Genomic DNA, 27536 nt, shown 5'->3' on the forward strand with positions numbered 1-27536 from the left:
GCGTCATGGCCACCACTCAAGTCGCTGACGTACGCGGAGGTTGCAGACAACGTACTGTATAACATAGAGCCATCAATAAAATTAACTAGGGCTGTCAAAATTATCGCGTTAACGGGCGGTAATTAATTTCTTTTTATTAATCACGTTAAAATATTTGACGTAATTAACGCACATGCCCCGCTCAAAGAGATTAAAATGACAGCCCACTGTCATGTCCACTTGTTACTTGTGTTTTTTGTCTCCTTCTGCTGGTGCTTTGGTGCGACCGATTTTATGGGTTTAAACACCATGTGTAATTATTGACATCAACAATGGCGAGCTACTAGTTTATTTTTTGCTTGAAAATTTTACAAATTTTATTAAAACGAAAACATTAAGAGGGGTTTTAATATAAATTTTCTATAACTTGTACTAACATTTATCTTTTAAGAACTAAAAGTCTTTCTATTCATGGATCGCTTTAACAGAATGTTAATGTTAATGCCATCTTGTTGATTTATTGCTATGATAAACAAATACAGCACTTATGTACAGTATGTTGAATGTATATATCAGTTTTGTGTCTTATCTTTCCATTCCAACAATAATTTACCGAAAAATATGGCATATTTTATAGATGGTTTGAATTGCGATTAATTACGATTAATTAATTTTTATGCTGTGATTAACTCGATTAAAAACTAATCGTTTGACAGCCCTAAAATAAACACACACCATTAGAAGTTTTACGGCAAACTACAGAGATTTCCCTGCCATTAAATGCATCTTCTGGAAATTAAATATGTACTGCAATTTTCCATTACATTTAGGACAATGTAAGAACCTTGATTATCCGGATTATGAATGTAAGACATTTTAAGACTTTTTAAGGACCCGTGGGAACCCTGTTCATTTGAATTAGAGCTGAAACGAATACTCGAGCAACTCGGGTAACTACAGTTTAAAAACTGATTCAAGTAATTTTATTCGCCTCGAGGAATCATTTAATTTTGCCAGCTCTAAGCATCACGTTTTGCCCGGACTATTTTTAATGCGGGACAATGTGCTGACATCACATGCGTATAGGAAGAAGTAATAATACCTGACTGCAGCCGACAGCCGCTACAAACTATTCCAATGTTGCTAAAAACAACGCCCGCATGATGCTACGGTGGTAGCAGGTAGTGTCTGATGCCTCTCATAGATATCACATTTACATGGAACTAGATGCGAAATGACAGACTTGGCGGCATTACTAAACAGCCGCCATCTTAAAGCAGTAGACTTCTCAGCGCTAATACTGTAAGTACTCTTCAAATGTTTTTGCTCACGTAACGTTAGCCCTGCGGAGGTAGGTTTCTATTAATGATGACTACTGGCGATGCGTGTCTAACGTGTCTTACATACAGGCTTTATTTCATCTGTAAAAACATAGTGCTGTAGAGTGATGAGGGTGTAAAATAAAAACATAATAAAGCTAACTGTCGATTTTAGCTCGGTAGTCATTGCTGGATAAAACACCAAGTAGCACTGGTCCCCGATGTGCTCCAATACAACTGGTATCATACATTTATTTTGAACACTGCAAAAACTCAACTCAACCAAACCGATCAGGACTTACAGTTTAGACCAACTTAAAATTTAAATAGAACTTCAAAATAGCTTGACACAAATTGAAATTCAATTAAAACATGTGGGAAAAACTAACTTTTAAGTGATGTGTTATCAAGCGTAATGACAGTTTTAGGTAAGAAATAAGATTTTTTTTAATAAGATCTAGAAGTTTTTTTGATTGAAAGCAGTGAAATTTTTTTTTTTCTAGTTACATCTGAGATGCAGTTGTTGGCTGTTTTCAACAATGTACATCGAGACTGATTGACTGAAAATGGTTCAATATTAGATGAAATGTCTTGTTTTGTCATGTATATTTTTAATTGCTCTTTACCTAAAAAAATATATATATATCCGATTACTCGATTAATCGATACAATTTTCAGTCGAATACTCGATTACTAAAATATTCGATAGCTGCAGCCCTAATTTGAATACCCAATGATAGCCCATTTGTTATTTGCTAGTCTGATATTGATTTTTTAAAAGACACATACAACAAAGTTTACATTGACTTAGGTGAAAAATACATAAACTATTAGGTTTAACTTTAGTATTATCATCCTTGGAAGTTTGTTCATCTCAATTGGTTTCCAAAACTGCAAATTCAATCAGATTATTCCGGGGACAAGACAGGTGTACACATAAAAAACCATATAACATATGTTAATGATTAACCAAGGTAAAAGACATTAGATTATTGTTTAAATAAAATCAGATTACATTTTAACTCTAAATTAAATTAAAACAATAGGTTATGCTAAAAGAGCGCTCAAACATTTAGGTAACAAATAAAACTCATTATACAAATTAAAAGCGGAAAACAGACTACCAGTTTAATGACTGTTTTGGGTGGGCGGTTTAATTCACTAAACCACTGTTGTGTCACTCAATCCTGCCTATTGTCATGGTTTTGTGTAGTTAAACATTCGTCTGCTAATGGACTAAAACAGCCAAGTGGTTGAGGAGAACCAGACAAAGGGTGTCGATTGTGTGGGACATGCTCAATTTCACAGGTAAGAAAAGACTAAATGTTTCATCTGAATCTGATTCAAAATCCCTTCTTTCGTCTTCCGTTTACCCTAGGAGCTTTGGCCATTAAATCGAAATAGTTTTGCCATCTTCTCTTTCCAGAACACTTAACACTTATTTCTTTCTGAGAACCCAAATATAGAAATGCCCTTAGTTTTCTCTAGCATGCATCTATAAGAAATCACTTTCAGGAAGCTCATCAATCACGAACATCTTGTATGTGGTAGAAAAAAAACAACAACACTGCAACATCATCATAAAAATAAAACACACAACCCCTTTTATTGCCAGCTACATGAGGCGTCTAAAGAGCAATATGCTGACAGCCTGACACAAATGTATTTATGACAGGTATACTGAGTGATATGGATATCCAATAAAAAGGGTTTTTCCAACACAACAGCTTACGCCGACACAAACTGAGACTATAGAACAGTCGGGAACAAGCTGCTTGATGAAAGACAGGCCCTCACAGAGTGCTCTGGCAGCAGACTAAACCCAACTATACAAATATAATTCCAGGTTTGCAACACCCAACACTGACTTATTACTAAATATACAATCTCAGCTGTTTTTGTCTCTACTTTCTGTTTTCACTCAACCTTGTTTTTTCATTCCAAATACTTTCCTCTCTCTGCTACATGACCAAGACAATGTCATTTCAGTTCAATTTAACATTTGAGCAAGTGTAATGGAGGCAATGGGAGAGAAATGCCTGCCTTGAGCAGTTTGTTGAGAAAGTAATAAAGGGAAAGTTGGGGGGAAGAGGGGTGGTCAGATGTGATTGGAAGCGCGAGGTACAATATTCAAACTTAATAAACAACACTGCTAAGAACCTTGCTAGATGTGTTGTGTTTTGGCACTGGGCTTACTGGTACAGAAACCAGCACATGCTGAATTTCTTAGGAGGAAAAAGGAAAGAAGACAAATATGAGCTATACAAGCATTTCTCACAGGCAAGGCAATAAATCTTCAAGCAAGTTAGAGAAGCCCAAGCGAAAGTGGGAGAGCAAAAGCTGGGGGATCAGGAAGTGACCTCCCCAGTCTACTGTATCCGCACATTACACGGTTTCACTTTGTACGTTTGATTAGCAAGAGACTGAACAATCAATAACCACTGGTCTTTTATGTCTGAGCCTAACTGTGTAACCCTACCCTTGTGCCCTTCCTATTCCACAGCCAATTATGTGATATGATCAATACGCGTCAGCAATGGGATATCAGTACTTCTAAATGCGATTCTATTGCAAAGGCCTGAAAACATCAAGCTTCCAGTGAAAACAAACATACAAACAATCTTCCCAAGTTTCCTTCCGTCACAGGGGTGCATATTATCCGTTTCCTTTGACGAAGCAGAAACATGAAGCTGTTTATTTTTCCTGCTAAGAAGAGGCTGCTGTTTTCGAGTATATGTGTGTGTATGTGCGTGAGTACGTGCACAGCTGGGGTTGGAGGTGTCCACAGGGGGATGGGAACTGCTTGCCTCTCCGGAGAACAGTCAGATCTTAATCTGTTCCCAACCGCCACAGTCAGTCTAGCACCGAAACAGCCCAAATTAGACTCTTGGCAGAAGTACTGTTCTGACAAAATGCAGTGGGCATTGTCAATACATTGGAATTGAAGGAAAACATGACCTGAAAGCGAAAACAGAGAAAGGAAAAAAACAAAACAAATTAAGAGTAAAACTAATTAATAGAGAAGAAATAAAATGCTCTTCTGTGTTCTGGCATGAGGGGAACTGCAGGAGAGTTATTCAGCCATCTGTCTCATCGCAACAGATATGCAACTTCCTCTTTTTCATTTCTCCGTGGCGTGATGGTGCCCAGCAGAGCATGTCTGGCCCTGAAAAGACTGTGGCACTACAGCCCTGCATGCCCATGCTAATCACCCCGAAACAACCATCATGCAGATGGAGCCTCTTCAGAAATCAGATGGTGTCCATAAGGCTCCATGACTCCTTCATCTAGAGGAAAAAAAGGGCAGCATGTTGTGAAGTTTCTTCCAAGTGGCATTCCTTTCTGGAGGCGAAACACAAACGTTACTTGTAATTGGGATTGGCTCATCATCTCTGCAAGGATTTTTTGCTAAAGAGGTGACAAGAGTATCATCGCTGAATATTTTCTTTGCTTATATTACAAGTATGCCACAACACGCCTTTAAATAGCATTGCCTAGTCACTTAAAAGATAGCTTTACTGCAAAAATAGTGTCCTCGCAATTTGGACAAACCGCCACTGGAGAGGCTGGAGAAAGACAAGTTTATCCTGACTGAAAGATACAGTACATCATTTGTTATGTGCAAAAAAAAATAATAGTCAATAATTAGGCATGTGCCGATAACCGGTTTTAAGGTATACCGTGGTATGAAAACGTCACAGTTTCAAAACGGGAAACATTTTCTGTCCCATCCTCCCTAAGGTGTTAGCTCTTTATTATTATTTTATTTTTATTTTTTAATGTACCATAATACAGGGAGAAATCCCTCGCTTGCAACCGCAAGGCTCAACCCTCCCCCACTAGTTGTTGCTCAGTGTCAGTGAGTCAGCTGTGCTACACAATGGCTGGAGGAGGTGAAACTCCTGAACATTTTTCCCCCCATCGTGGCTTAAAGGAGGAGGCCCAACCAACATGTAAAATGTGTTTAGTGTGTCTAGCGGTGGTAAAACGTTTTTTTTTTTCTCTCTGGCAACTGTCTGTGCTGAAAAAGAGAGTGTGTTAATAATGTAAACGCACACGTGCTTTTTATGAAAAATAATTCAATTATTTTTGTTCTGATGATAATAATCTTAAACTGTGGCTGTGGGTTTATGCTCACCTAAACGGCTACGTTTTATTTAGAATATGTTATTTATTTATTTATTTATTATTTTGACTTAACATTATGCTTATATTTTGAAAAATAAAAATCCTGTTCAATTGAAAAAAAAAAATTTTTTTTTTTACCCATATATCTCAAAGTAACAGATTTTAGAGCTGTGATTGCAATACCGTGATCCCATTATATTTTTTCCTAATGTTATCATACCGTTAGAATTTCATACCAGCAAATGCCTACTAATAAGACAAAATTAAGAATTCATAATAAAATTCTAAGTGCCAAAAAAACATGAGTTTTATTGAAAATCGCATAGCAGTAAGACACAATGGTGGTTTGTGTCCTAACGATTCATTGGCATAGCCGTTGAGGCTCTTTGCACATTTCATTATAAGAGGTCTTGCGATGTCAGTATGGGTTACATTTGCATCCTACAGTCATGTACAGTGAGACAACAATCCGTTTTTCTACCATAACCACTTCAGGTCATGTTTGTTTTAATCACGGGTGCTGAGACATTGCACTTTTTTTTTTTTTTTTTTTTTTTTTAATAATACCATTGCCCGAGAAGTCCACAATCTCAGCGACTACCCAATTAATTCACCATCCATTCATCATCTACCGCTTAAAAACTGTAAAGCTATATAGTTCAAATGAGCATGCACTTGAACCCACAATCTTAACGAAAAATATAAGATTATGATATACTGTACAGTGTATCTCTTAGTAGTACTTTGCAGAAAACAACGAAGAGATTATGAGCAACTCTTTACTTCTGAGTTTGGGCTAACCTGACTGATTCCAAAAACGGTTTTACATGTTTTAGGAAAAAAGGAAGTAAAGATCATTTATTAAAATTGAAATTGAAATATGAAACTCACTGCTGCAGCAAGGCCCCTGCTAACGATGACCTTGAACGTGCAACACTTGGAGCATCCTGAGAATATTTTTTTTCATGCCACTGCATGATCAATAAAGGTAAATGATTTTTTTTAAAAAGTGGATTAAATGCAGGCAGCCTTTTGGGAGACAAATCAGGAAAATACAGTTAGGTATCCAATCTCAGTTATAAATTCTAATCCATCGCATGTCAATGTTTAAAAATACTGTCCTGATAATTCTAAATAGAGTTGCAACCGAAGGTAAAATCATTTGTTGTATTTTAACCACCTCATTGTACCATGAATTGGTATGTAAATATACAGGTATCAAAAAATATAGGTATAGGTCTTTGTAATATGCATATAGTGTCAAAATAGGGAATGAGAAATGTGGCTTAAAAAATATTTCAGTGGTCGCTGTGATTTCAAAAGTACAGCCACTCTTTGTGACACACATTTTTATCTCTTGAATAAATAACTTTGTGACCAGGTATGAAAAGGCCACTACATTGAGCTAAGAAGTTGAAAAGATTTCAGTGGCCTCAGGATGAGAATTACCTGACTCAAAAGGTTTGGAAAACCGCATTTTAGCATTGTTCTCTTCTTGTCAATCCCATTAGCCTCTGGTGACATAGTCCCAGCTGTTCAACCCCGGATATATCCCTAACAAGGTCCATTAGCGGTATTACCTGCATCCGGCAAGCACTCAGGTCAAGTGGTCAACAGTCGACCAAAGGTTTGGATTAAATTACCCCAGAGGGAGTGGGGTTGTCTTCAGTATGGACCTCCCCCCATCCAAAGAGAAGATTTTAGAGAATAGTCGGTGGGCTGAGATTTTCATTTCATTGTGTGGTTTATTCACACTCATCACGCTTCACCCTGTGATATATGCATTTGTAGATTCAAATACTGCAGGGTCATCTGAACAAGTACATTGCTGAAAACTGTACAATGACTTCATTATGCTACAATGAGCCCCCACGCTTAAGAGTACGACAAGCCCGAGGGAAACTACTAGAAGTAGCTGCAAAAACCAAACAGTAAATTCACAGTACATTTCACAGTACCTTTGTCAATATAGCTTGCATTTGGAAAGTGGTCAACTAGCTCGGGTCTTTAACCAGATGCCTTGTGTACATATGTGTCAAGTCCCAGCATGCTTAAAACACTCCACCATTATACCGGTAACCAAGAAACCTCGAGACTAAACGACTATACTGTGGTCATGAAGTCCTTTGAGTACCTTGTGCTTGACTACCTCAAGAGCATCATAGAATCCCTGTTGGACCCTCTGCAGTTTGCTGACCAAGCAAACTGTTCAGTAGATAACACAGTCAACATGGGGCTGCATTTCATCCTGCAACACCTCCGCGGTGCACGAACTTATGCGAATATCCTGTATGTTGACTTCAGCTGTGCATTATTAAACGCATCATTGCTGAACTCATCTCCTCCCACATTTTTGGCAAATGTAAACATCAAGCCCTGGTTCCGTTCTGACACTACTATCATACTTAAAGGCTCACTATTGGCATGTGTTTATTATATAAGAACTAATAGCTGTTTATCAGTATTCCATACAACTGTAATTTTATATTGCTTTGATCAGCATTTCATACTACTGTCACTTTATATTGCGTATCAACCGCATCCATGGAACTATTGTTACTATTCCATAGCACTGCACTTCAGGTCACTTTATATTGTTGGATACACGTCTTCATCACTTGCAAAGCTGTCAATGCATAACATCTTTGTGCGACTTCTATCCGTGCATAACTAAAAATGATTCTCTGTACTTAGGAACTGAAAAATGCTAGACAATCATATTTTTCAGAGATCATTAGTAGAAACACCAACAATACTCGCACACTATTTTCTGTTGTTGACAAACCCACAAGCATCAATACCTCAGGAATTGGCATCTGAGGTGTCCTGTAATAATTTCGCAGCATTCCTTACACACAAAGTACTAAAGATTAGACAGACTGTGTGCAACTCCGGATTAACAAATGTTACACTAAACGCCTCCCAAAATGTCCCCCACGTCAATCTTAGACAGTTTAGCCTCTTGGACTATGCCACTTTAACAGAAATTGTGTCGAAATTAAAGCCCACAACATGCTGCCTTGACATCCTTCCTTCAAACTTTTTCAAAACTGTTTTTCACTGCATAGCCCCAGACATACTTCAGATTATAAATACTTCCCTCCAAACAGGAGAGTTTCCTCAGACTTTAAAAACTGCAGTAATAAAACCTCTCCTAAAAAAACCTAATATGGATGCCTCAACCATTAGTAATTACAGGCCAATATCAAATCTGACATTCCTGGGGAAAATTATCGAAAGGGTTGTGTTTGAACAGATCCAGACTTTTATGATGCAAAACAATCTTTTTAACTCATTTCAGTCTGGATTTCGGCCACAACACAGCACCGAGACCGTGCTTATCAAAGTCCTAAATGATACTCGTCGGAATACCGATGCAGGCAAAACATCTGTTCTGCTACAATTGGATCTCAGCGCTGCATTTGACACGGTTGATCACAACATACTACTCAGTAGATTGGAACAGTGGGTAGGGCTTACTGACACTATTCTTCAGTGGTTCACATCCTATTTACATGATAGGGATTTCTTTGTGTCAATTGGAAACTATCAGTCAGAACGAACCAAATTCACGTGTGGAGTCCCTCAAGGGTCAATTCTTGGACCACTCTTATTTAACATCTATATGCTTCCGTTAGCTCAGATAATGGAACAGTACGACATCTCCTATCACGCCTATGCAGATGACACACAACTGTACATTTATGTGTCCCCACATGATTATAGTCCCTTAGTCTCCCTGAGTAAATGCATTCATCAAATCAATGAATGGATGTGCCAGAATTTTCTCCAGTTAAATGTGGAGAAGACAGAGGTGATCATTTTTGGGCCAAAAAAAGGAAAGGTCAAAGATAAGCAGCCAACTTAGCACAATGTCACTTACAGCTACAAATCAAGTCAGAAACCTTGGCGTAATTATTGACTCAGACCTAAAATTTGATAGCCATCTAAAGTCCGTCACTAAATCCACTTATTACCACCTAAAAAATATAACCAGAATTAAGGGGCTTCTGACTCAACAAGACATGGAAAAACTTATGCATGCATTCATTTTCAGCAGATTGGACTACTGCAACGGTATATTTACAGGTCTTGATAAAAAATCAGTCAGGAAGCTGCAGCTAGTACAGAATGCTGCAGCCAGAGTCCTCACAAATACAAGGAAGCTGGACCACATTACACCGATTTTGAAATCGCTACACTGGCTTCCAGTGAGTCAAAGGATAGACTATAAAATACTACTGCTCGTCTACAAAACACTTAATGGCCTTGGACCAAAATACATGCTTGACTTGTTAGATTCCTATGAGACATCTAGACCCCTAAGGTTGTCTGGAACGGGTCTTCTGCATGTTCCAAGAACAAGAACCAAGCAGGGTGAGGCAGCATTTAGTTATTATGCTCCTCACCTCTGGAACAAGTTACCCGAACGTCTGAAGTATGCGCAAACTGTTAGCTCCTTTAAATCAGGGCTAAAAACGCTTTTGTTTAGCACTGCATATCCATAACTGTCTATATATTTCAATCTACCTGCCTTCTATCCCTCTTGTGCTTATCTCCATTGCTGATTTCAATGATTATTAGTAGTAGTAGTTTTTGCTTTATTTTTATTTTTGTTTTATTTTTATTTATTTATTTTTATTCTGTGATTAAATGCGATCTTTTGTCTTGGTTTTTACATTGTGTTGATTTAAATGTGATTTTTATGGTCTTCATGTGATGTAAAGCACTTTGAATTGCCTTGTGTTGAATTGTGCTATATAAATAAATTTGCCTTGCCTTGCCTTGCCTTGCCTTATGTTCTACATCCTTTACGCACTTTTGTCATCGTGTCTTCTTTGTTGTTTGATGGTATATACACTAGAGTGGCTCTACATAGGAGGTAAATTCCATTTGTGCTTTAACATACTTGGCCAATAAAGCGTCTGATACTGTGTGCACGTTGTTCTTTTCTTGCTTCATCAATAAAATATCAGATCCGACTCCATATGAGCCAATACTAAACAAGAAACCTGATCAGGACATCTATTGATATCATTAGCGAGCGATTCGGCATTTTGTTTTTCGACAATGCTCACCATTTCTTTTGTACAGCCAACGATACTTTGCGCTTCAAGTGTTTAACTCATTCACTAAGGCAGACAATGTTTATGGTCTTCAATTGCTCTTAACTAATGAACAAAAAGGTTAATAAAGTTATGGTATTATTACCTTTGAATAATACCAATGTAGAATCGACAGAGAGGAGCAACAGGGCTAGTGGCCTAACTAGAGGTGTGGGAAATTTCCGATACTTAGATTATTAGCGATTCAGCAGTGGAAGATTCGAGAACGATTCACAAACATCCAAATTCAGATAATTGAAATATGCCAAGTAAAGCGGATTTAAAACACAGTCAGCGCGGTTTTACCGGCATCCCAAAGGACCCGCTGTCCCTTTCAATAAGACCGGCATTGCAAATTTAGCGTAGAAGAAGAAGTGGACGAGCGAGGGGCCGAGTGGAGCCCTGTATTAAGTAGCTGCGTCCCCCGCTGTTTTGTTGTGTTTGTTAATAACGTCGCAACTTCAAAAGTCATCTGAAGCGTCCAGCTGTTTTTATACACTATGCCACCACCCTGAAGTAAGAGCTGGACGTAGGAACGACGAACAAGCCACGGAAATCGCCGGTCCACTCCCTATTCCTACCACGGTTCGTAGTTAAGAGCACTGCAATTGTCAAAAAGGTCAGATTGGTAACGGTTCGGGATGCAATGAGGAACGGACCGATAGTAAACATCATGCTCAACTCATGCCACAAGATTTAAAAAAAAATAAAATAAATTTTTTTTTTTTAAAATTAAAAAAAAAAACAGCCGCTACAAACTACGCCCGCATAATGCTATGACAGATATCACATATATATAGAAGTAGATGCGAATTGACAGACTCGGTGGCGTTGGCACATGTGTAGAAAACTAAATGGGAAATGACAGACTCCCCGGCATTAGTAAACAGCCGCCATCTTACAGCAGTACTCTTCTCTGGAAGGCTGTTGTAGCGAACCTTCCGAGCGAACATAATTAACTTTTTATCTGAATTACTCCTAAATCGGCAAAATATTGACTTGAATCTATCTTTAAATGATGAAACGGTTTTAAAACTTTCACATGTCGAAAGTAGACAGAAGGGTGTACGTATTTACTAAGGGGTGTACTCACTTTTGTTGCCATATGCAGATATTAATGGCTATATTTTGAGGGGAAAATAAATATTATATAAGCTGCACACAGACTACTTTTCATTGTGTCAAAGTGTCATTTTGTCAGTGTCGTCCCATGAAAAGATATACTTAAATATCTGCAGAAATGCGAGGGGTGTACTCACTTTTGTGATACACTGTAGTTTAATGCTGCTGACAAAGAATCGGCACTTGTTGAGTATTCTATTTACTGTTTTGATTTGTTAACTTGATGCTGAAATAGTAGTTTATTTAAGCTTGAGAGGTTTTTGTACAGTTTTTGCAACTAATGGTCAAAACATTAAAAGCAGCTAATGGCTGAGGGGCATCAATAATCGATTTATCGAATTGTAGCCTCTGAATGTAATCGAATCGTTAGGTGCCCAAGATTCCCCCCTTTGGCTGCCAAAGAAAGTAATAAATGTCAAATCCGTTTAAACTAGGAGGGGCTGGAAGCAATCTAACGATAAAAAAAAAGGTTAGTGAGCACTGTTTTAAAGTGAGAAATGCCTAAATATAATATTTTTTATATAATTTTATATAATTTGGGGCCCAAGATCAGTACATGTGTGGTGTCAAATGTTGACAATATGATCCGAAAATCCTTGGAGTTCAAAGAGTTACACGGAGATTTGCCCCATGTTTGTTTATCCTTTAGTATCAAGAAGCTTACAAATATACTACTGCATATATACAGTATACAGCCAGGGCAACAAACATTTGTAGGTGGATGGACAAAGAGGAACAACCTCAATTACTGTTAGCTGAAGAGGAAGCCTCTGTGTGAGATTTTGGAACCCTGTGGCGTGCTGAGAATATTTGCACGCAAGCACATGAAAAAACAAAAGCGATGGTGTGCACGCACGCACACAGACACACACACACACACACACCTAGGTCCTCTCAAATGTATTCACAAATATGTACCTAACAGGAGGAAAAGGATGAGAAAGAACAGGTGAAGAAAAAGCGAAACATAAAAAAGGTCTCACAGGATCTCAGTCAGCCCGAGGCACTGGATTCACAATATGTACACCTACTTGGGGCTATAACGCACCTCCAAATATTAGAGCTCATTAGGAATTCACTTAAAACCTGGAGGTTACGAATAATGCTTTGCTGCCTCTAACAGTACAAGTAGGAATTTTTTGACCCCCTAAAAAGTTCATCTTTGCTGCTTGATTGCAAGAGCTGCTTTTTCAAATAGGCCTTTGTTATTGCGGACTGAGACCCATTTACGGTAGATATGACTGTTGGCTTTCTTGCCACGATTACGCATTAAAAAAAAAAAAAAACTGTTGTACTCAACACATCTCTTCAGTTACTTGCGATTTCATAAAGCTGATCTGTTTGCAGCTCACTGCTCACGATTAACCTCATAAATATCACAATACCCGTTCGCTGTGAACTGAAAAGATGCATGAATGGACATTTCCCTCCTTTTCAGCCCATTTAATTCTGGATACCCAACTCTGCTGAGTGTGGATTTGTCACACTATTATTGATAGGGTTACATCAGCAAGTCACAGCCTTAGACTTTAGTTAATAAAGTCTCAGTAGTCCCAGATGCTTGATTGTACAGAAAATGAGGATTCTGTGAAATAAACACTGCAAGAAGAAAAGTCATTTATCCATGCACTGCTGCCACTAATAACAGATACGGCAATAAGCCGGGCATGTGGATTAAAAACAACAATCATGTTTCAACAAAATATGAAGAACTTGGGGTCAAAACCCCATTTGAAATTCAGATGTACTGTACTTCTTGGATACTGATTCATAAGAAGGGCTACCAGTTTGAACAATATTCCAAAATAACCAATATGTGCTAATTACATTAAAGGTACTGTCCAGTCCTTTCAATGATTTTCTTTTAAATAAATGGAATACGTTTGAAGATAAGTGCTGAAAAAATGGACACAAGCTGAAAACAATTGAGTACTGAATCTCTGAGTTGTAGCCAGACACTTTTTTTGTCTGGATATTTGCCAGGATTTTTTAGGCGTGTCTAAAATTAGGTGTCATCTCTCGGGATGTCCCGATCCAGGTTTTTGCACTTCCAATACGATATCGATATTGTTTTGCACTTCCGATCCGATACCGGCCTATCTGAGCATGTACTAAAGTTTAAAGTTATTTAGCCTCCTTACTTAGTTGTCAGACTCATGTTGAAAAGGGTTTTAGTACTCTTAATAACAACTAGCCAGCTGAGTTAGGTGAGTTTCAACAACAAGAAACTGACCTGTTTATTCATTGATAAACACAAAACATTAAAAATAACAAACAGAAATGGCATATTCAGTCAGTAAAACGTGCAAATAATATTGTAAACGGTCTTAAAAAAGCAAAACACACAAACAACCTCAGTGGAAAATAAACTATTAACTCGACATCAGTTCTCTGCTCTTGAACATCTGTACCAAGGCTTTAAAAAAATAAGTGCAAAAAAATAATACTATTTTAAACCAAAAATGGCTTCTACTCCCCAATCTTCTCCACACTTTGTGGCTCCATCTCCATCTATTCTACACACTCCCTTCAGCTGATGCCCTGGATGCAGTCCCAGCATGATGGGGATACTTTTTTTTTTGACAAAGACAAGCATTTCAAGATGCTCAGGTGACAGCTGACATTTTTACCGACTTTATATTGACATTGCATTCATAATGTAGGAGATGCCACGGCGGTAAATTGGGAGATGGTAATGCTAGTGTGCTGAAGGTGTGCCGCAGAATGCGGACCGGATTTTAGGGAATCCAAAGCAAAAACTGGACTGGGTTATGTAAATTGGTGCGCTGGAACACCCGGATCGGAATTTCAAAAAAAACTGGATCGGTACTCTGGATCGGAATTTTTCCGTGTCGGCTGATCCGATACCGATGCGCATTTTTTTGTGCATATCGGTGGTCAATCAGATTCAAATATCGGATCGGGACAACCCTAGTCATCCCCTACTGCTGTCTGGCCTGCAGCCTACTGCTATATAAACCTAAGCTTGCCATCAGTAACTCTTCCTGGGTATTAGTTAGTCGGTGTTCTATTTTAGCAAGGATAAATACCAATACAAAAAACACCAAAATTAGGAGATAAAAAATACTTCATTAAGAGCCACACAAATGGAGATTATTTTATGGAAAGGCCCCAATCACTTCTTGGAACAGTTGACATGCTCTGCTTGCAGAAATGATGCGCTGCCAACTAACCGGGTGTACATACCAGGGTTTCCCCTACATATAAAAGATTTTTCTAAGCCCGTTTCAAACTAGCGGCAGCCTAGTGCGAAGAGTTCAGCAGCAACCTATTCATTGTGTATTGTAATGTCCGTAACTAAGCACGGCCTAATTAAGAGACGATCGGACAGGGGAGCTATGATGTAGAAGTTGAGAACGGGCGAGATAGCGAGAGATAGCGGTCACATGTCGTGGCAGCCAGCTGTTATTTTGTTATTGTTTTTGTTTATTGTTGTTGCCGCAATAAAGTGGGTAAGCCAATACAAACTCTTCTCCTTCTTCCCCTCCATCCGGGGCATTACAGTATTTTGGATCAGACTTTTCGGCGAAAGTGAGCGGTGGACAGTTGTCTTGGACTGAACGCCAAGTTTGAATGAATTTGCGCCAAGAGTCGGGCCCCAAAATAGAGCCTTGCTCCATTTCAGAGCGCCGCCACCATAACGTCAACAACACATTTAATAGCGGAGGGGCAAGTGTACTTACTGTATATCTGTGCTATCAGGCTGTTTCGGTGGACGGATATACGCAATCACAGCTGACGAAACCTTGATAAATAACCCCCCCAAGTTTCACGAGCTCTGGGACACTGGAAAAATGACTCTCATACCTCTCCTTGCTAAGCTACATTGTACTTCGATGTGCGTTTGTGTGGAAATGTAGTTCACAAACAACAACAAAACCTATTCACCTTCTCACTGAAATTAGTTAAACTCTTTACACGGCTTTTAGAATCCCCCCCCCACTCCTTGAAATGGGTCAGATAACAGAAGGACCATTATTTTTGTGGTTATGTAGTACGTATTAGAGCCAAAAAAAAGGAAAAAGAAGGACTACGAGATGTAAGTCATACTATTGCTACAATTAAAAAAAGTATTATTACGTAGAATAATGTAGCTGTGATGTAACTCATACTATTGCTACAATAAAAAAAAGTATTATTACGTAGAATAATGTAGCTGTACTCAGCTACGCATTTTAAGAACATGTACCGTCGCTGAGATCTACGACATTAGTCTGGCTAATGAAATATTTCGAATAGATCTTTCTTATGATTCTTCTTGGGAAAAAAATGCGGAGAAAAAAAAAATACATTTGTCATGATATGACGCAATTTCGCCGTGGCACGACGTGGTGAGGCTGTCCGACTCCGATGCTTCAAAAAAATCCTAGGGGGAAACCCTGCATACTGTTCCAAACCATACCAAACCCCAAATCCGTCCCTGCACTGAGTGAGCGTTTTATTTCATGCTGCTTAAAGGCAGTACAGTGATCCCTCAATTATTGCTGTTAATGGGGACCAGGACTGACCATGTACAGCGAAAAAACGTGAAAAAGTGTCTTCCCCCATTTCTATTGTAATTTTTTTGAAAGATACACTTAAATCAAATATTAACAATAAATAGTATACATAAAATAATGTATAAATAATATGTACTGTACAGTCTTTATCACGTCTCCGCCATTCAGCTTGCGACATTCCCTCCCTCTTACGGAGGATGCTGGCTAGCGAATCAGAGAAGTAGATTTTGAGTCATGCGGGCTCCCCCTGCCTACTGCTAGCGCACAACCAACTTTCGCCCCATATTTTGTCAATTTTAATTTTTGATGAATACTGTTTCTAAATTTTGAAATTTTTTACGATTTTTTTTTTTTTTAATCCGCGATGCACTTAGGGCGCGTACATTGAGCCGCGAAGTAGCGAGGGATAACTGGAACGTAACCGAAGCACCAACTGTGATTATTAGCCAAATAATACAGTATTTTGGTCGGTAGGTTCTATTAACCACAGCACATAGCTTTAAAAGCTCTTCTTTTTGGGGGGAAATACACTACATTCAATCAGAGTCCACTAAACAATTTTAAAGCCAAACCATGGATGTCAAATAAACTTGTATATAATTAAACTGTATGGCATGAACAAGAATCAATTTCAGGGACTTTCAATTATCAAGCAAGAGTAGTGATTTAAAAATAAAAAAAAATAAAAAAAGTTTTGTCGAGAATAAATAATGCACATGCTGTGCTTGACCTCCACTTCATCTATATGAGGCCCAGACCTTGTTAAAGTACATGCTTTGACCTTTTCCTTATGATAAATCTGATTTGGTTCTGTTCGGATGCCAGATTTTTTGTTTAACCAATTTGTCAGTGAATCCCCCACCATTTCACTCTCACTGCAGATACTCATCGTGGGATTAGTGGGCGGATCAAAGTGTGCCACACCAACCTCTCACTTGCCTTGTAATTAAAGGAGTCCAAAGCTTTGTGGAACAGATAAGTTGAGGCTAATGGTGCCTGCCATGAGAAAGAGAGTGATCTACAAGATTGGGGGGGAAAAGCTAATTCAGATACAAGTCTAAAAATACAGTCAATGTTAGATGGGAGAAAGAGTGGTCCTCTGAGCATGCCAGATTGTTTTACTAATATGTGTTCATGAACCCTGAAGAATATTGATTACGGAGCTACAGAAATGTAATTTCCGTTTTTGAACCTAAATCTACTTCTGCAAATTATGGACACTTATTGCCATTGTAGAAATATTAGTGATCCAAAACACATTAATTCCGACAGATACTGTAAAAGAGGATTCATGTGCTGCAATCACTGAAATGTGATGAGCCTTTTTTTGCTATTATTCCATGATGACTGAGCAGGGGCTTGGGGGGGTCAGGGGTGGGCAGTGCGCACCCAAACTGCCCACCCACAGACACGCTCTGCCCACCTAAAGAAAACTGGATGTAGTACTAACGGCAGTCTGGGCACCGCGTATGGTATCCCATTCATATAGTACTGATGTGTTCTAAGCTTTAACATTTGTGTTTCTTTCTTTCACCTAAAAAAATAAAAAAAAAAAAAAAATAAAAAAAAAAAAAAAAATAAAAAAATAAAAAAAAAAACTAAATGAAATGAAATATTGGTTTTGTTCCTAGGGGGCGCTCCACACATTTACACATTTTTTTTTTTTTTTTTTTTTTTTTTACATTTTATCAAAGTTTTTAGCAGTGTTCACCTGGCTGTTGAGTTTAGTGAGTTTTGAAGCATTCTGAGGGGGTCAAAGTAGGGCTCAAAGCATCGGAGGGAGGAAGAATGACTGCTAGGGGGCGCTACATAGTGTATTTGGAATTTGTCTTTACATGCTATCAAAGATTGCACTTGTCTTGACCTGCCTGCTGATTTTGGTGCATATTGAACCATTCTAAGGGGGTCAGATTGAGCTCAAAGGGGCTGTGGAACAAATAATAACTATAAAAATAATAATAATAATAATAAAAACGAGGAACTGCAATAGGTTACCTAAAAAAAAATAAAAAAAAAAAAAAAAACATTGTCACCTGCATGTCCATACTGTTCAGTTATGGACGTGTTCTAAGTCAAATAAAATCAAACTTTTGAACTTTTATTTGTTTAGACAAAATTACAACAAGTTATCTCAAGGAGAAAACAAAACATGTTTTAAGGTGCAGTAGCCCTACGCTGGATTACGACCTACTTGAGCATTGTACTTTTTTTTTTATACCCCCAGGTAAGACTAATGCCCACCCACACCTGGCATCCTGGTAACACCACTGTGACTGAGGAATTTTTAGAAAACAATATATTTCAACTAAGGCTGCAGCTATCGAATATTTTAGTAATCCAGTATTCGAAAATTCTATCGATTAATCGAGTAATCGGATAAAACATATTTTTTTAGGTAGAGAGCAATTATAAATAAACATGAGAGAACAAGACATTTCATCTAATATTGAACCATTTTCAGTCAGTCGTCTCTATTTTCGATGTAAATTGTTGAAACTAGGACTGCAGCTATCGATTATTTTAGTAGTCGATTTATCGATGAACTAGTTAGTTTGAATAATCGAGTAATCGGATAAGGAACATGAAAACTTAAAATACCTGAGCTGAGCCTTAAACGGTATAAAACATATGTATAAATAAGGATCTATGTACAACAAAACAACAATGGCTAACTTACATAGCAAAAGTCCGCTAGCTTAAATGCTATAAAAAGCTTTTTTTTTTTTTTTTTTTTACAATGCTCTTGAAAATGGTTCAGACACATATTTCCACAAAAAAAAAAAGCTTTTTTACAATGCTCTTGACAAATGGTTCAGACACATATTTCCACAAAAAAAAAAAAAAAAAAAAAAAAAAACAGCTGAATATACCAATAATCTAAATTATGAATGCATTAGAAAAAAAATCAGCTCAAGCAAAAACTTGGCTTATGTTGGTCTTAACATGGAGCAGCTGGATTCGGCCATGTGAAATGAGGCAGACGAGGGCAGTGTGTCCACCCAAATCAATAAAACTAAATGCAAACACTTTCAAAATAAACCATTGCAACGTCACTTTAATTAAACGAATACTCGAAGCAGCAAAATTTAATTCGAATCTTTTTTTTCTAATCGAATACTCGAGTTAATCGATTAATCATTGCAGCACTAATTTCAATCTACTGTACTTGTAAATATCATTATACAAAATCCAGGACTTATAGCAATCACAAAAGAAGTAAATAATTGTAACATTAGGGATACAGTGGTTTGTCTCGAATGCACTACTACATACTAATTCTTGACACTTAACTTTCAAGCCCTGGACAGAAGCACCAGTTACCTAGAAGTCTAGCACTAATTAGTACTTCTAGGTAGCAAAAGATTGTAGCTAAAAGAACAGAAGCCGACTCGTGGTGTACCAATTGGCTTGGTATTATTCCAGACTCCAGGGTGAACAAGAGGTAACATAAATGCCTGCCATTCTCATTTCTCCACTGTGGTCAAATGAACTTCCTCTGGCTGCCAATGCTTCCTCATGCTCGCTGCGGAAATGTAGTTCAACTGAGGCAGAAAGGGAACACTATAAAAAGTGAATGTGTGGGTGTGTGGGTGTGGGGGGTCTGTATGTCCAATTAATATGTAACGTTTACAGCAATCAATTGATCTCAGCTTTGACTTCACATATACCACATATTTATGATTTCTTAGAAAATAAAATGGACTGCATTTTGGCTTAATGTTCTATATGACAGCAATAAAAAAAACATTTGAATTGATCAAATTGTATGAAAGTGTTTATAATGTTGCTGGTTATTATGAAGAGGGATCATTCTGCCGACTCAATGCATGTCAAACGTTCAAAAATGTAAACAAAAGGTAACTTCGAATGGTACTACTTTATTTCTAACACACCTAAAACTACAACCTGTAGTGTTATTTTGCAAATGACTGTCAACTTGACCTAAAGCTGGCTTCTCTGCAGTTTCCCTATTATAACACGCCACACCCAGCTGCTCCTCGAAGTAGTCTATTTAAATCTTAAAGGAAATAGTTGAAATGCTTCTTTCTACTGATATACATATTTACTTACACGAAGAAATCTCCAGCAAACGTGAAGGTGTGTGCCATACAATATGGAACGTCAAGAGGTCAAAATGTGCTTGCAGATGGAAGCAAAACAAGATAAGTGTGTGTGCAGTGGTGGGATATTTTCTATTCATTGCATGATTTCACTGTACTCTGCAAATACCGTAGTATTTTAAGCATAGAACTATTAACAGGCTCCATATAATTTGGGCTGTGGCCAATGAAGAGGGAGTGTTATGAAATGCAAATGCAACAGGAGAAATGCCATTCAAAAGTCCAAAATAATTAAACAAAGCAATATTTGCCCTTATGTGAAATAAAGTGTGCTATAAAGACATCATCTGGTATTGGGGGCTTACACACTAACCTGTGACATCTGAGGTCTGAAATTGATCTCCTTCAGGTCCACGGATCCAGGGGAGAGATTGTGCAACATCTGGCACAAGAGCACCCCGTCACGCAAGGCTTGGGCTAGATCGAACACGGCAGCTGAGGGCCACACAACCCGGTGGTTCTGGGGCAAAACCTTGCAGTCTATCAGCCACCGCCCGCATTGTCTCCATTCCTCCATATCTTCGGCTTTTTACTCCACCGCGAATGCGCTCTGAATCTTACTAATACAATCCTAAAGTGACGAGTCCACGAGCCGGTTTCCACCCGGCTGGAAGCAGCGGCTACCACACAGTCGCTCCCTTGTTTCTCATTCACGATCAGACAAATTCATAACTTTTCTGTGTCAGCCATCCGATTCAGTCAGAATAGAGATGCTAAGCACTGGGAGGGGGGGAAATCAGGGGTAACACCACCTTTTCCCGTGGGTTTACTTCCACAACACGACGGCGGTGTCACTCGGAAACAGTCGCGGAATTTTTCTCCTCTTCATCCTTAAAAAGTTCTCCGGGTGTGAACAAGCTTTAAAACACCCCCATTAAAGGGGTTTCCAAACAACACAGTTGATAGTGACACGCTAAAACACACGCGCACGTTAGTGGGTCAAAGCGAGGTAGCCGACCCGTCCTCTGTCGCCGAACACCAATTCATTTGAGGAGGGAACACGCTAAGAAAAGAAGATAAACACTTCGGGTGAGCGACCATCCTGTTCGAGCAACTCACTCCAAACCATTGCTCGGCTGCAGCGGAAACATCCAGGCAGGAGGGGAACAATGCGTTTATCCGGTTATTTTGTAAACACCGCCGCCGACAAAGCTCCGAGTGCTTTCTTTGCTTTGCTGTGATTTCAGCCGCCTCGTGTGTTCCTTCCGCTTTTTCTCTGTCTCTCGAGTCTGGCTTCTCGGACTGTGATGTGCAAGTCCAAAACTCCCAAGCAGCAAAGCGTGCGTTCTTGACCCGAAGGTCCGACGAGCTCTCGTGTACCTTGACTTCAAATCAAGCATCAGAACGTTGTTGACACTTTGTTAGAAAACCCACACTCCGAGGATGGACTTGCATTTCTGACCATGTTTTTATTTTTTTTAACGGCACTTCATAACACGCCCTCTGCTGGTGAAATTTCAGCACTGCATGGGCAGGGTTAAATGGCTATTATGGTTTGCTCATCCCATCCATTACGGTTATTTGGAAATGTATGCAGAGCAGAGGTGGGTTAGCGCAGCGCAGAAATGTATTTAAGGTTACAATATGGGGGGACGACACTAAAGTTCAAAATAGCATTTCTGAGTCCAAACAATACTCTTGAAAAAATACTTGATTTATTGTGTAGCTTGTAATTTACTCTTTGTTTAATTGCGCAGGACTGCAAAATTCACATAATACAAAATTGTAAGGTGCAACTTTAGATACCACCCAACAACATACGCGGAGAGTAAGGGAGGGTTGGGGGGCATAGCCCCCTCCTGGTGGCATAAAATATCATTGCATACAGCAGGGTTCACTAAATCCAGACCTCGGTGCCACTTTTCCTGTCGTGTTTTCCACGTCTCTCTCCCCTAACACACCTGAATCAAATGATTATGTCATCAGCAACCTCTCCAGAAGCCTGATAATGATCATTATTATTTTGATTCAGGTGTGCTGGAGGAGGGAGACATGGAAAACACGACAGGAAAAGTGGCACAGAGGTCCGGATTTAGTGAACCCTGGCATACAGTGTATCACAAAAGTGAGTACACCCCTTGCATTGCTGCAGATATTTAAGTATATCTTTTAATGGGACAACACTGACAAAATGACACTTTGACACAATGAAAAGTAGTCTGTGTGCCGTTTATATAATAGAGTTAATTTATTTTCCCCTCAAAGTAATTCAAAATATAGCCATTAACATCCAAACCCCTGGCAACAAAAGTGAGTGCACCCCTTAGTAAATACGTACATCCCTAAATCTCCAAATTGAGTACTGCTTGTCATTTTCCCTCCAAAATGTCATGTGACTCGTTACAGGAGTGCTGTCAGCATAGCTGCAGAGATTGAAGAGGTGGTGGGTCAGCCTGTTAGTGCTCAGACCATACGCCGCACTCTACATCAAATTGGTGTGCATGGCTGTCACCCCAGAAGGAAGCCTCCTCTGAAGACGGTACACAAAAAAGCCCTCCCGTCTCATCAGACCATAGGACATGGTTCCAGTAATCCATGTGCTTTGTTGACATGTCTTCAGCAAACTATTTGCGGGCTTTCTTGTGTACAGTCTTCAGAAGAGGCTTCCTCCTTGGGTGACAGCCATGCACACCAATTTGATGTAGAGTGCGGCATATGGTCTGAACTCTAACAGGCTGACCACCCCCCCCCCCCCCACCACCACCACCACCTCTTCAATCTCTGCAGCAATGCTGACAGCACTCTTGTAACGAGTCACATGACATTTTGGAGGGAAAATGACAAGCAGTACTCAATTTGGACATTTAGGGATGTACGTATTTACTAAGAGATGCACTCACTTTGTTGCCACGGGTTTAGATATAAATGGCTATATTTTTAGTTATTTTGAGGGGGAAATGAATTAACTTTATTATATAAACTGCACACAAACTACTTTTCATTGTGTCAAAGTGTCCTTTTGTCAGTGTTGTCCCATGAAGAGATGTACTTAAATATCTGCAGAAATGCGAGGGATGTACTCACTTTTGTGATGCACTGTATAATTGCCTTTCAAATATATGAATTTAAAGTGCCTATGACAGCAAAAAGCATGTTTATTTCATATTTCACGTGGCTTTTTATGCTCCTGAACGAAATGGACTGCTTGGATGTGTGTGGAAGTGATCGCTTTATTTATTCCATTTTTTGAATCCTTTGCCATGAAAATGAGTGACTTCCAGGTCCAGTCTCGCGTTTAGGAAGAATGCGAATGTGACGTCACCCGGGTCAGCATCTCACAACATAGCCATTGCTTTATAGCAAGGGTCCTCAAATACAAATCTTGAAGGTCCACAATTATGAGCAAGTGACGGCACGCTGAATTCTTATATAGTGGTAGTGATGGTCCAGAAAGTGAGAGTTCAGCAATCAGTTGTTCTCAGCCTGCACACGTTTTCAGTACTCATCTTCAAGCATAATTCATGTATTTACATACAAATCATTAAGAGTCACACTTTAGTGGATAATGTTTTTGTGCCCCAGAAAGATAAATGTCAAAAATCAGACAGTAGAAAAGAACAAAACTCTACTCATCATAAAATACTGTATATGTGATCCTCCAGCATATAAAACAATTGGAAGTCAGAGTCAGACTGTTGTGTATTTAGCTGTAGCACACGATGCACTGACTACGTGAACATTATTGTTTTTCAAATGTATATTTCAAAGATCACTTACCAGTAAAAATTAATGACATTTCATACTAGACAAACCATGAATTAATACTTTTTATTAAGAGGTTGCAGATAAATATTTCTGATAAAAGTTTTCATACAACTAAAAATCCATCAAAAAATAATCGGCTGCTGAGGCGCGCAAAGCAGGGAAAACCCTGTCAGCTGCTGTTTTCATTGTTAAATCCTTTCTTGTGTGAAAAAAACTTTTGTTTTGTTCCTAGGTTGATGCTTAATAGCCTCTTCTGATTAGTTATCTTTTGAGCCAGGGGTAGAATGCTTAGGTGCCTTGCTCAAGGAAAGGACACCTCTTTTTCTCCTTTCTTACACATAAGCTACATACACATCCACTGTCAACAAAAGGATTAGCGCCACCAAATTAGAACATATAGTCTTCAGTTGGAAAAGGTGGATTTAACCTTGTGAAACTGAAATGGACTCCTGCATAAGGAGTGAAAGCTTATGTAACATGTGGTCTTGTTCACAAGTGAAGGAATGAGCAATGATGCGATGATTGGGACCAGTACTTTTTATTTGGAAAAAGATGGATTTCAACCCCAGGAATAGAAATAGTTTAAATAACATATGATCTTGTTCACCAAAGACAGAGAACTAATCACTGATCACTGTGTAGGACAGTTATGATGACAAGAGTCCAAATCTCTCAATTTACTGGTCAATTTATGTTTCCCAGCTATGATCATCAGCAATTGCAGAGACAAGATCACAGATATAGTACAAGTGGAAGAAATGAACCCCCTAAAAGCAGAAATTCTCAACCTGGTAGCCACTGTGGCATCCTTGTGTGCTGAAAGAGATCATCAGTCGTGCCAGAGTAAATTTTAACATTACTTAATTTGTCATCCATCCATCCATCCATCCATCCATCCATCCATCCTCTATTATCGCAGTCTGCGTGATGTCACAATGACGTCGTCGTAGCAACGTGTCACCATTTTGAGATGGGGGCACGCACAGGTAAACATCCGTAAACAAATGTCTGAAATTCATATATTTCAGTTGTGTTTTGCGTCTTTTTTTCATAAAAACGTCTTAAACATGACTTATTATCACTGCCGACAGACGCGAGGAGGTGATACAACTTAAAATTAGCATGTATTGGCCTGCAAATCTGCCCATACAAAGTCACAGCTGATAGCTGGATAAACAATCCAAAGGAATTGCCTGCAGTGGAGTTCGGAAAATCTACAACTACCTCGTAAAGTCATCCAGTAAGCTGACCTTTATCAATTACGTGGAATATGTACTGTGTGGAACTAAGAAAACTGGTAGTATATACGGAGTGATTATTTCTGCCGTAACCGGTAATTCACATCCAAGCGTTATTTAGCCATGAACACGTCACGGCAAAATAACCAATTCCCACCAGGCCAATAATATACCGATTGACCGATCAGAGCAGTTCACGGCAAAAGAAAAATAACGCTTTGCGAGTTGTCGGTTACGGTAATAATAACCACTGCCTATTCTATTGAATCCTAGCAGCTAATTGGGGGGGAAAAAAAATTCGATTAAAGTTTACTCACCAGTAATAAAATGTCGGCTGCAAATGTAAATGTGCCTGGATTTAGGTTCCCACTGGCGAGAAAGGTCCACGGAACGGAACGGTCTTTTACTGTTCCTCGATTGATTGCGTTCAGCCATTTGCTTGTCCTTTTCTTCTCACGAGGAAGAATGAAGAACTTCAAATGCGGCTCCGAACTCATGTTACAACCCTCAACACGGCAACTTTTAGTCATTTCGACGGAAAAAAAAAAAAAGACCGCAAATAAGACAAAAGTTCAACACGTTTGTACTACAATGCACGACAGAGCAACTGCTTGTGACACGTGTTTTGCCCCTATTTCAATATGGCGGCGCTTTGTTGTGGCTGGTGACGTCATTAATGCCCGGATGTCCGACTGAGAGAATACCACTTATCCTCATTTGGGTCGTAGGTGTGCTAGAGCCTATCCCAGCTGATATTGAGAGAAAAATAGGATACATCCTGTACTGGATGACGGACAAAAACAATAACAAAAAAAAAAAACACTTGTAGTCAATTTCGAGTCTTCGACAGACCGTAGTTTTATTTTTGGGAATGTGGGAGGAAACAGGATTACCTGCTGAATACCAACTCAAGCACAGTGAACATGTTATACCGAGACAGAAAGATTGGAACACTTAGAACCTTAGAAATGTGAAGCAGACTGTGCTTTTCCCATTTGTATTTTGCTATTGTATTGTCTATTATTGTACCCTTTGAAGCTGTAAAATACAGTATACAAATCTTGGATAGTGTCACGACTGGACCCAAGGGAGGCCCCAAATGCAGAGTTTTCTTGGTTACCAAAAATGATTTATTTAACATTGTCTCTCTCAAGGTGAAAACAAACGAAGCAGGTTCTTCAACAAAAATTCACTTCATCAAGGAAGGCAAAGACATTATCAAAAACACAAAGTAGCAAACAAACTCAGAAATGCTTACAAAATATTCACAATCGGAAGGCAGGTTCTTCAACAAAAATTCACTTCACAAGGAAGGCAAAAATACCATCCAAAAACAAAGCGGCAAACAGACTCAAAAGCCTTGCAAAATTCTTCAAGACTTGATTCATGTAGTGACGTTGGCTGTGGACACTAGCAGGCTGGGGTGACACATCAGCGGACAAAGACACTCTGGCACAAAACAAAGGGGACACTGACTATATATACACACAGAAGTTAATGGGGAACAGGTGGAACCAATTGGTGATTAGGGAGCACATGAGGAAGGGCATGTGCTCTGAAACGAGGAGGGAAAGACTTTCAAAATAAAGCAGGAAATAACCATGACACGACAAAACCTCACCATGATGTAACAGATAGTGGTAGATGGGCTAGAAGTTTGATCCACACTTATCTTAAAATTGAAAAAAAAAAAAAAAAAAGACAATGTGTATTAGTTTTTCTGACAATTGTTATCAGTTCCCAAATGTCTTATTAGCACCACTCACCAAATAATAAAGAAATATGCTACACTTTCTGTCCAACCTCTTTTCAAATGGAGCGGTACTGTGCTGTGCAAATGAATCACTGATCATCCCACCTCCTTTATGGTCTGTTTCCTAAGTGAGGGTGGTCCATATGCCAATGTAACGACTTTTCTGCTATATTTAGCGAATATTCCGACCTCCCCAGTCAGACAATCTTCAAAAAGTGACTGGACACATAAAACCACTGCCAGCTAGTTCTTGCAGTGTTTCTTGTAGTCAGTATACTTCATCATAATGATGAGAAAATCTAATTTAGTAGAAAGCAATCCACAGGTTGATCGCTGGTAAGCATTGTACAATTGTTCACTTTTGCAGTTCTTTTTAAAATGTTGTTCCAAATTGAACTGACTGCAACGATTGGCCAAATGTTGGAGTGGAGACCCTTAATTCAGATGGGCCGTACTAATGCCCAGACAACCAAGGACACATCTACCTTCCGTCTCCTGAAGTTTAATGCAAATATTTTCCATGAAAATTGTGGCCAGCGGGAATGT

The 27536-nt window shown here is 38.9% G+C and overlaps 1 protein-coding gene across 13 annotated transcripts in view; it reads right to left on the bottom strand.

The window, feature by feature from the left end:
• The window catches only part of vav2 (vav 2 guanine nucleotide exchange factor), a 332346-nt gene extending 310622 nt beyond the window's left edge, over nucleotides 1–21724 (bottom strand). For all 13 annotated transcript variants that reach the window (XM_057818372.1, XM_057818370.1, XM_057818371.1 and 10 more), the window contains exon 1: nucleotides 20608–21724. In XM_057818372.1, coding sequence (XP_057674355.1) covers nucleotides 20608–20811 — 204 coding nt within the window. In that variant the 5' untranslated portion in view covers nucleotides 20812–21724. The remainder of the gene's footprint in view (nucleotides 1–20607) is intronic.
• Nucleotides 21725–27536: the final 5812 nt, after the last annotated feature.

This window comes from Corythoichthys intestinalis, chromosome 17 (assembly GCF_030265065.1).
Source record: "Corythoichthys intestinalis isolate RoL2023-P3 chromosome 17, ASM3026506v1, whole genome shotgun sequence".
NCBI classification, from domain to species: domain Eukaryota; kingdom Metazoa; phylum Chordata; class Actinopteri; order Syngnathiformes; family Syngnathidae; genus Corythoichthys; species Corythoichthys intestinalis.